The 10,819-nt window shown below is 40.9% G+C and overlaps 1 protein-coding gene across 2 annotated transcripts; it reads right to left on the bottom strand.

Moving 5' to 3' along the window:
- Positions 1-1,162: 1,162 nt before the first annotated feature.
- LOC112218477 (tyrosine aminotransferase) lies at positions 1,163-9,751 on the bottom strand. 2 transcript variants are annotated; one of them, XM_024379305.2, is made up of 12 exons: positions 9,646-9,751; positions 8,523-8,806; positions 8,303-8,407; positions 7,824-7,891; positions 7,513-7,671; positions 6,528-6,666; positions 6,368-6,420; positions 3,671-3,823; positions 2,480-2,608; positions 2,256-2,339; positions 2,060-2,158; positions 1,163-1,937 (listed from the first exon to the last, which is right to left on the bottom strand). In XM_024379305.2, the coding sequence occupies exons 2-12, from the start codon at positions 8,797-8,799 to the stop codon at positions 1,797-1,799; spliced, it is 1,407 nt and encodes a 468-aa protein (XP_024235073.1). In that variant the 5' UTR covers positions 8,800-8,806; positions 9,646-9,751; the 3' UTR covers positions 1,163-1,796. The 2 variants fall into 2 exon arrangements, with proteins under 2 accessions (XP_024235073.1, XP_024235074.1); XM_024379306.2 differs by having other exon boundaries at positions 8,523-8,812; positions 9,646-9,693.
- Between the last annotated feature and the right edge of the window lie 1,068 nt (positions 9,752-10,819).

The raw sequence follows: 10,819 nt of genomic DNA, 5'->3' as shown, positions 1-10,819 counted from the left end.
CTTCAGTCCTACAGAGAAGTGCACCAGGTCCAAATTGTCCAGCTGCAGGTCACTCAGGGACTTGTTTCTCTTGGTCTCTCGCTTCGTTATCATTCCAGTTAATCATTGAACAATGTAAGAAGTACTTCACCACTATTGTGTATTTTTGTGTACACTCAGGAAACAAGGGCTGTTGTAAAGACTCAGGGGAATGTCCTAAAGGACATTTTCTTCAGAGGGGAAACACTGTAAGACCTAGACTACAGGATCCTCATGCCCAAACAATATGTGGTAGGAAAGGTGTGAGATTACATAGGCAGATGCACTGTGCGATATATGTGATATTGTACAATAGTGTCAATTAAATTTAAAGTTTTTGGTAGTGTAATGCAAATACATTCCGGTATGCAGGTCCTGGAGGACAAACAATGTGACCATGTTGAATCTGCTCAGTATGGTCCCAGGCTGCAATTCATATATCAAACAGTAGATTATGCTCTAGTATCAGCAATGAATGATTTCATGCTAGTCAGTCATCACACTGATTTTTCATGTTTTACAATCATCTTGAGAAGCATACCATTGAACCACAAGTGTATCTACAGTACAAATAGTCAAACTGATAAATGTATCTGTGTGAAGTAAGATGGGAAGTATTCCAATGTAATATGTATTATTTGTGAGGATGTTTGTTTTCTTTTAATCCAAGAGAGCCTTCATAGCGCTTTGAAACTGAAGGTGATTCGAGATCTTTCTAGGGGGTATAACATTAGTATAAGAGAAAGTTCTGGCAGAAAATCTATAAGAGTACTGAATAAACAATGTATGAAATGACAACAGCTCAAGACTGAAGTCATTCAACATCGTGTTCATGTTTTAATGTTTTAATTATCTTGAAGTCTTTTGAAGATTTACACCTGATCATAAACACTGGGTACATGCAGGCGTGTCAAAGACAAAGGACCAGTGAGTGAAACCCTAACCATGTCCATCTCCATTCTGGACTGATTCAACCCTTAAGCTGTTACATGACTTTACTGATGGACAGGTCAGCTCAGGTCAAATCCCCATGTCTGGATTGGGTGTAGGCCTCAATAACAAACTATAATCAATAAATTAGTGGATACATCCTTTGATTTAGTTTTTATATTACCATGAGCTAATGAGTCACAACAAACAAACAGGTATTTCATAGCTTTACTTTGGTTAAAATAACTTTTTCACATAAAGAAAATAACATTCAATATTACATGAAGATAGATTAACAAGTAGATAGCAAAGGTTTTGGTTGTGCATCATAATCCTAGCAAGAACAAGTATGTAACACAGACTATGGAAAGCACTGTATGTAATCTGCTGGTGCTTGAGTTCCATTTGTTTTCCTGGTAGGATCAACCCAACCATTAACCCCATCATGGTTTGAACAAAGGGGGTGGGTAAACCCCCGGTCCCTGGTTCTATAGGCCCAATGGTGTTTTGGTCAACCCAACATATAAAGTAACATTGGAGCCTTGAGAATTGGTACAACCATGAAGCCAAATAATTAGTCAAAGTAAGTTTAACATAAAATGGCAGTACAAAATATAAATATCAGGTCTGCTCATAAATTGAAGTTACTAAAGATGGACGACCACCAATTACATTACTAAATCCTTTGCTCCTGCAGTGCAACATAATTTTCTCACGCCTCTTCCCTAGTTCCTCTTCTTTCTTTCACCCGCTCTCTTCCCGTTCTCTTTTTTTCACATTCACTTTTGTCCCTTACTGCGTCCATACTCTCTGGTCTCCCTCTCTCTCTCTCTCTCTCAGGCTGTCTCTCATTGGTCCAGCTCGTTGCTATCTTGGCTGCAGGGTCTGTAGTGGCGCTGGCAAAACTCCCGGATCCGTGCACATGCCTCCATCATCATCTCCTCTGGTACGGTCACCACGATCCGGAAGTAATTTGGGTACTCAAATGCCTGCAGGGAGAGAAGAGTTGTAAAAGACAGAACAAGGACATTTCTCCACCTTTGGTAGACAAAAAGGATGGATGAGACCATTAGATGGATGGATGGATGGATATATGTGTGTGATGTTTTACCGTAGCAGGCAGGCAGAAGACAGACTGCTCAGTCACCAGACGCTCAGTGAACTGCACATCATTCTGGAACTCTGGGAAGTGTTCCATCTCAATCCCCACCTAGAAATGCCAAGACACACACTAAGTATCCTGGTCTGTTCTATTATCTCCCCACCTACCAACTCCACACCAAGAGTTCTGAACGCGTGAGACTCACCATGAGGTACATGGCTCCTGCTGGCAGCACAAGGGTCAGCCCAGGAACAGTGGACAGTTCAGAGAAACAGATCTCTGAGTTTGACTGAGAAAGAAGCAGGAAACCAGTCAATAGACAAGTCAGTATGACAATCATACAGACAGATATACAGATACGTCAATATGTTAGACTACTACCATCTGTAAATAAAGTAATTGGGGAAGGTTCAAGGGAGGGGGACTCACCTTGAGGAAACTGAGGGTTCTGTAGTAAAACTCCTGGGGCGTGTCGTTCAGGATGCTCTCTATCGCCCCCTGGACAATGGTGCAGGCACCCATAATCCTCTGGCTAAGATGAACCAAACCCTGACGAATCTAAACGCAGAAGAGAAACACATTAGATACATAAGAAGCGATTCAAACCCCAGAGGACATGCACAGACTAATTAAACTGTGTGAATATTGGTGTAGTGCAAGGAACATCAAGCAGATTCAGACACGGGCCGATCTTTTCTTGAGCAGATGGTCAGGGGAACGAAACATAATTACAAATCATTTGTAGACTGCAAATTGACCGCAAGAAGCCCAAACAGATATAATATTTTACTAAAATAATAATTTCAAACCTTGCTTACATTTGTGTACAATCACATACACTGAGTATACCAAACATTACACCTTCCTAATATGGAGTTGCACTCCCCCTTTTCCCCTCAGAACAGCCTCAATTCGTCTGGGCATGGACTCTACAAGGTGTCAAAAGCACTCCACAGGGATTCTGGCCCATGCCGACTCCAATGCTTTCCACAGTTGTGTCAAGTAGGCAGGATGTCCTTTGGGTGGTGGACCATTCTTGATACACACGGGAAACTGTTGAGCTTGAAAAACCCAGCAGCATTGCAGTTCTTGACATAAACTGATGCACCTGGCACCTACTATCATACCCCGTTCAAAGGCACTTAAATATTTTGTCCAGCCCATTCACTCTCAGAATACACAATCCATGTCTCAATTCTCTCAAGGCTTAAAAATCCTTCTTTAACCTGTCTCCTCCCCTGCATCTACACTGATTGAAGTGGATTTAACAAGTGACATCAATAAGGGATCATATATTTCACTTGGATTCACCTGGTCAGTCCATGTCAATGGAAAGAGCAGGTGTTCTTAATGTTTGTATACTCAGTGTATATCTCTCTATTATGTGTGGGAATACTTTGGAACAGATTTCCAAAATTAAAATCACATGGACCTGATTTGTTGGCGTTTTTTACAGTGTTTTACGTCCAACAATAAAATGTGAATAAAAATGTTGCTCAGAAAACCTCTGGGACCACGTAAAATCACCCTGTCAGTTAGGGAACACTGGTGTAGTGTATTGTATGTGTATAGATAAACTGGACCTTACATATTTAATTAGTGAGAGGCTGAAGGACTTACCTCTTTCCCGAATATTTGATTCCTGTCATGAATGAGGATCCAGCCCATCCTCCAGCCAGGAACCAACCATCTCTTGGCCAGACCGCCACATGCCAGGATGGGTACATCACTGCTAAGGGACGCCATAGATTGGTACTTGCAACCTGGAAACACCTGATAATGGAGATACAGTAAACGCTCATATGAATACAAAGCACTGTAGAGGACAATGTCAAATCATCAGTGTTAGTTTACACTAAAGGGAAACTGTTTTTACATAGTGATACATGTATAGTCTATCCACACTATAGAGCAGTACACTCAGGGTTGGGCAAATGTCTTGAAAAATACACCCAGCCACCAAGCAGATTGTGGCCAGTAAAAAAGGAAATGCAACAGATGAGACGGATCCAAGATAAATCTGATTGAAGGCCAGCTTGGGAAGGGAAAATGGTAGAGCTGTGTTGACTAGTCAAAAATGTCCTTTTGACACAAAGACCATGATGTTTAGTGGGACTGACATTTTTATTAAAATACCTTTCTGCGAAAAGCAACCAAGGAAAGCAAATTTGGCAGTTTTGGAGATTCAAATAGATCAGAATAGAGGGGAAATCTGTGGCTCAGCACAGCTTTCAAAGATGTTCAAAATCTGCCATTTCAGTGTGTTTGAGGCAAACACTTGCAGCCCTCGTCTTGATTTTAAATTGGGTAATTCAAAATGTATTAAGCTGTTTTTGAGTATGTAACTGTAATCCAATTACACATGTTTTAAGAAGTTAAATAACTCCAGATGGGCTGATACAGTAATTGTTATAAGCTGGCTTTCATTAGAGATGAGGCCTTGACGTCGCGTTTGGGATCCGTCCCGTATCCTATTGGTCAGAGCACAGTGACTGACAGTTCAGAAAAAGCTCATCTTAAACCTCACCTCAGACCTAATTTACAAACAGAGCATTTTTGGCACCACTCTAAACTCTCGTGAGCGATAGGCTTTTTCCACAGAGAGGAGCCCACAGGGGCCCTTAGGGAAAGAGCCTGGTGCTTGCCAAACATTCACCTCTAACCGTGAGATGGAACTGATGCTGCCCAGACACGTCATGCCTCCACGAAGCCCCTAAACACCCCCACCCTCTCAGCCGCTCTCGTACTATACTACCCTCACATCTGCATTAATCGCAAACACGTGGAAAAAGTGCACAGTCATTCTGAGTTCTTCTGTTGTACTGAGTGAGACATTGGTGGATTCAGAGCTCATGTGATTTTTGCACTCAACAACCCCAATCACCCCCCCTAAAGGATTCACAAATCACCCCAACCACCTCTCTCCATTCTCACAGGGACTAATCATAAAAAACACAGATTTCTTGTAAATCTCATCAAGCAATACTGCAAAAATACTGTTCTCCTATTAAACACATCTTTAAACACCTTACAGAATGTCAATTTTAAAAATATAAGCTGTTTAACACCCAACAATGGTAAAAACAAATTCCAATACCTTAAACTATCCCCCAAAAATCTTAAAACAACTCTCGGAAATTACTAAACTAATTCCAACCCTCAAAGCAGAGCAGAGGAGCGCCTACTGACGATTTTGAGGTGGAACAGAGAGCAGCTGCTGCTTCACGAGGTACAGTGCCTTGCGAAAGTATTCGGCCCCCTTGAACTTTGCGACCTTTTGCCACATTTCAGGCTTCAAACATAAAGATATAAAACTATAAAACAGTTTTATATCTTTATGTTTGAAGCCTGAAATGTGGCAAAAGGTCGCAAAGTTCAAGGGGGCCGAATACTTTCGCAAGGCACTGTATCTCTACCTGAAAATAAATTATCTAAGTGATTGATAGTTGGTATTCAGCAGGCATAAAAGTATGTCTTATTTACTTTGAAGAACTACAATATAGTGATTTTGTCAGCAGCAGCTCTATAGAGATGAGATGATGACTTGGAATTAAATTATAAAGTAATCAAATAAAACAAATGTAATATACACAACAACTGAAATATTTTATTAAAGTAACGTGAATAAATGATGGTTTATATGTGATAAGCATCATGGAACTTTGATTCACTGTTTTATTCTGTGTTGTTACAGCATTCAACCCACATAGTGCTTTTAATGTTTAAAAAAGTAATCGAAACCGAAATTATTATTTTTTTTAAACGAAACCGAACTGTCCTCAAAAAGCACTAATCCCTCAGCACTACTACAGTATTACCTCTGTGGCTCATCCTTCACTTGCCCTGGTTGACCTAACCTCAGCACTGTTGCCCCGCCACTGCCAGCCCTGCATTCAGCCTGTGACACCCCTAATCCCCCCAGTGCTGATGTGGACGTGTCAGGCAGGTCTCCTCGGATACCCAGCAGAGCTGAGCCAGGGAAAACCTCCCTGTTACAGAATGTTAAAGAATGTGCCTCGCTGGTAATATGTATTACATGAGGGCCAGTGGCCAGCACGTAGGCTATACCCCAGAACTAGAAGCCTCCTCCTGGATGCATGACCTACTCTACTCCACCACACCTCCATAGACCACCATAACCCAATCCACCCTGTGTTAGACCCTAGTAAGCTCAATATCTCCTCAATGCCAGAAGACAATACATTATCCTCTCCTTTTATGCAACAGACACAATGGCAGTTCTCTATTAGTCTGTATGAGTGTTTGTCTGTGTTGTGTATGTTTCTGAGAGGGCTTCTGTGTGTGTCTTGAACTCACCATGTCACCATAGATCTCATCAGCCAGGATTGGGATGCAATTTTTGGAGGCAACTAGACAAGAGAATAGACACAGTCACACTTGTTTTAGAATAAATCCTTATATTTTGCTACAGTGAGAGGGAACACTGTGGCTCAGGGGGTGAATGAACAGAGCTCACCAGAGAGAACATTCTGTAGGTGCTCTTTACTGTAGACAGAGCCGCAAGGGTTGGAAGGATTGTTGATGATCAGGCAGGTTGTCCTGTCATCGATCAGGCTTTCCATGTGCTGAAGATCGATCTCCCATGACTTCTCTGGCTGCAAGGACAGACAAAGCCACTATGAGGCAGAGAGCAGGCACATGCACTTGAAAACACACAAACCTATCTGCAGATTCTGCACTGCCCTAACTATCTCAATTGACCTTTGATCTCTTAGTTCCCTCATTACACATACCTCTGTCTCGGGCAGAGGCAGCTAGCAGAGGCCCATGACTAGAAATAAAACGCTAATGACGGAAGCTAGGACTGCACCCTGAGACGAGTAGTCTGACTATAAATTAATTTGGTTTGAGAGTTGGGTGGTTTAATGGGAGCTCTGTAAGGTGGCTCAGTAGCAGCTCTTTACATTGTGTGCAGTTGTCATGTAAACACAATGACCTCAAGAGTCACGACATACAACTGTGTCCCAGAGTGACCTGAATTCAGTTTTGAAATGTTGTTCATATTTGTTATGGTATGTTTGATATGTGTGTGTGTATTTGTGTGTGTGTGTGTGTGTGTGTGTGTGTGTGTGTGTGTGTGTGTGTGTGTGTGTGTGTGTGTGTGTGTGTGTGTGTGTGTGTGTGTGTGTGTGTGTGTGTGTGTGTGTGTGTGTGTGTGTGTGTAAGCCTAAAGTAAAGATAGTATCCAATGTGATTTATAAGTGCCAGATTTGCACGAATGAGGAAGAACTCAGCATTTCCCCTGATCTTCCCCTTTCAACAATATATTTTGACCCGCCCCTTGCTCTCTTCCTCTCTCTTTCTCTTCACAAAAAAATCTATATCAACCCGCTTTTTCTTTGTTTGCTTTATTTTCCCTCTATTTTGTTCCTTCTCCTCAAAAGATGTTTTTGTCACTCTCCCTCCCATTTGAATCCCTCCCCTCTCTCTCCAGTACTCACCAGCAGGTTGTACAGTTTGACCTGGATGCCCAGAGACACAGCCAAAGTCTTGTAGAGGGAGAATCCAGGGCAGGGGATTAGGATGTTGTCTCCAGGGTTACACAGCACCGTGATGGCCAGATCTATAGCCTGGCTGCAGCCACTGGTCAGAACCACATCCTGCAAGGAGGATAACAAGAGATTTTTAGAGGTCTGTATGTCCTCTAGTTCTGGGGAAAAGTTACAGTAGGGAGACAGAGGTGAATATATGGTGAAGAAAAATAAAGTTTAAACGAGGAAAAGCAGATAAAGGATGAGTCAGGTAAATGCACCTCTGCCTCCAAGGGGGCCTCGGGGCAAGTGTAGAAGTTTGCCACCACATCTCTGCTCTTCTGATAACCTGTTGATGAGTAGAAGACAACAGCTAATATTTTGTATTGTATACTTTATTCAGTAGTCTACAGGGACAAAGGGAGATTTCGCATGCATACGTCATTAGAGCTACAATCATCATCAATCATAGCGGGGAACCTATTCAGTTCATCTGCAGACAGGTAAATGGCCCTATTTCACCTAGCTCTCTTAACTTCCCTGACCGAAATTCCATTAATAACATCCAACCTCTCAACCCCTTGCAAGTCACCCAACTCCCCTTTTAGCTGTGCCTCATCTCATATCTTCTCAATTACCATGTAATTTTCTTTACAAAAAAATTCTAATTTTACAACATCTCACTCTATCCTTCGTTTTTTGCACTTGACAAGCTTTTTGAAGTGTTGGTGCTGTGATAAAGGGTTTGCATGAGTCTTACCAACAGACGGAGCATAGCCGTTGTATTTGTGTGAGTCAATGGCATCCTTCAAGGCCTGGGTAACTTTTTCATCGGTAGGCAGGTTCCCGAACACTGTAGGGTCCCCTGATGGTGTGACAGGAAGACAAAGGAGTACATAAGAAACATAATTCTGGACAACTGCACATCACAAGTGAACACATGGAGTATATGCAAATAAGATAGTGGTGTAGCATCTCACCAATGGATAGAGCAATCATGGGCTTCCCGGGGTTGGGTGAGAGCTTCATCCCGTCCACAATGGCACGGATGGGATTCAAGGTGTTGATTGAAATCTCTGAGGGCCGGATGTTCCATCTCTGCCTGCGGCTCTTCTGCTTGGATTTAGAAACACTGCCTTTCACAGTCTTATGTTGGATACCATTCCTATTAAGACCTTTTCCATTGACGCCATTGAGAGAATTATTCTCATTGACACCATTCCCATTCATTTTGACCACATAGGAATTGTCCTCCATGTTGCAACTGCAGCTCCAGATGGAAGTGATAGGAAGAAAAGTCAAATTGGGAGAAAAAGATCGGTAAAACAAATAGATTTCGATGAATAATTCCTGCATTGCATTTTTTTGAAAGATATCATACAAATAAAATACTATACTATACTAATATTATGAATGAATATACAAATAATACATTGGAAAACTGCAAATAAACTTGTTGGATAATTAAACATCAGTGCAGAGAAGTAGGCTAGCCCAGATGTTCAATTACCCATGTAAATTCAACAGGTGCCATATCTATAAATTCCAGATTGAACTCAAACGCGCTGCGCTTACTGTTCTGAAATGAAATGAAGATATGCGCGCAGTTGAACATTAAGGTGGCCTAATGAAGAGCCATCTACTGATCGGACTTGGACAAGTCTATCAATGGCTATCTTATCACAAGCGCAGTATAAATACATGCATTGTAAAATCCATACGCTAAGAAGTAAAACAAATTTACATCACGCAAGAACAATAAATTATCAACCTAATTAACGTAAATTTAACCTAATAAACTCTAATCATTTAATCAACTCGTTGAGTTATCCCAAAAATATGAGAAGCATAAGAAAATTGAAATAAGACAAAAACAACAAATATTCTGAAACAACAGTGCCTTTAGGCATCTCTTTTAAATAAGGTAATATTTGTTTCTGCATGCGTAATAATAAACATGCGAGCTATACCTTAAATAATTGGCCATAAGAAATTTGAACCGTAGCGGATTTTAAATTTCCTGTTAATAAATTTGATATTTACTTGCAAAGGGTAGTTAAATGCGTAATCATACGTTTAAATTACAAAATAATGTTTAAATACCTTTACAATCTCAAAATAATTTCACACTCCAAATGAAGGAATTCAGGTAAAATACTCTATATGTACTTATACTGATAAGTCTGTTATAAACCAGCTTTATAGCAAGCCCCCGAAAATGGGTGTTGAATCCTGCCCATCACTTCATTGGTGGAGACTGATTGAGTGTTGTGCCATACACGCCTGTTACACCATTCCCAAAACATGTGAAACACCTCAAGGTTTTGGTTTAACTATCATTTAACTCTTTCCAAAGGATATATACGAGACTCGTGACAGGAGACCCATGTGCTGTCCGCACATTTTCATGAATGAGAGATCTTTTTTTTCTAAAGAAGCATCAATCAGTTTCGATTAATCAAAGTATTTGATTTCAGCCTCTAACAACTGATCTCTCAAAAACGTGTTGAGGCTCAGTCATTTTGAGTGCAGTTTAGGATTAGCATGATTTTTCCATTGTAAAAAAAAAAAACGATGTAAAAATGGGGGTAAGTAAGCTAATAGACCCGAATCTATGGAACAGCTACACCTTGCTTACACGATGGTCTCTCCAGAACTGGTTTTGACAGTGGTGTTTCAATGCTCCATGCATTGGGTTATTTTGCAATCCAGTTTCTGAAGTGAATTATGATTTCTGGCAAATGACCCAAATGACCACAGCATGTACAGTATGTATACAGGAGTACAAGTAAGCTAAATAGGTATATACAGTCATATACAGATAAGTAGTATACAATACAGTGCAATTGCTTCATGTGTGGAAAATAAAACTTCAATTTATACACTTTTTAAATTCACACTTGACCATTTTTATTTAAAACAGTAATGTGACAGGTAGCCTACAGCATAACTGTTGATGTTTTTTGCTTCACTCTGGGGTTGATTACCCTCATGATGGGTAAATCAGTGAACTGGGACTGAAGGATTTGTGGTGCAATATTGATAAAGAGAGAGCTGTCCTGAAACATTTACAGAGGAATGTACTTTCTCTCAAGATAAATAAATACGAATCCTAGTAAGAACATTTTGCAGTAGTCCAAAACACACAAAACTCCCCTGGAACTTTGTACCCCACCATCCCCTTATCATCTGGCTAAGGACCCTTTGCCCTATGCACCAGCCAGTGTGGTGGGTTTGAGTCAGTGAAGGACCCTGTCATTCTCCATACCTATGTTAA

Source organism: Oncorhynchus tshawytscha, linkage group LG19 (assembly GCF_018296145.1).
Source record: "Oncorhynchus tshawytscha isolate Ot180627B linkage group LG19, Otsh_v2.0, whole genome shotgun sequence".
Lineage (NCBI taxonomy): Eukaryota > Metazoa > Chordata > Actinopteri > Salmoniformes > Salmonidae > Oncorhynchus > Oncorhynchus tshawytscha.
Note: the sequence above shows the minus strand (reverse complement) of the source record. Positions and strands in the feature narration are given on the sequence as shown.

What these genes read in the sequence shown, in the direction of transcription:
- LOC112218477 (XM_024379305.2), bottom strand. Translation starts at nt 8,799, where the DNA reads ATGGAGGACAATTCCTATGTGGTCAAAATGAATGGGAATGGTGTCAAT. An exon ending in AGGCCCCCTTGGAGGCAGAG is followed by an intron (nt 7,672 to 7,823) that starts GTGCATTTACCT and finishes TCCTCCTTGCAG; the next exon opens with GATGTGGTTCTGACCAGTGG. An exon ending in ATGAGATCTATGGTGACATG is followed by an intron (nt 3,824 to 6,367) that starts GTGAGTTCAAGA and finishes CTCCATTATCAG; the next exon opens with GTGTTTCCAGGTTGCAAGTA.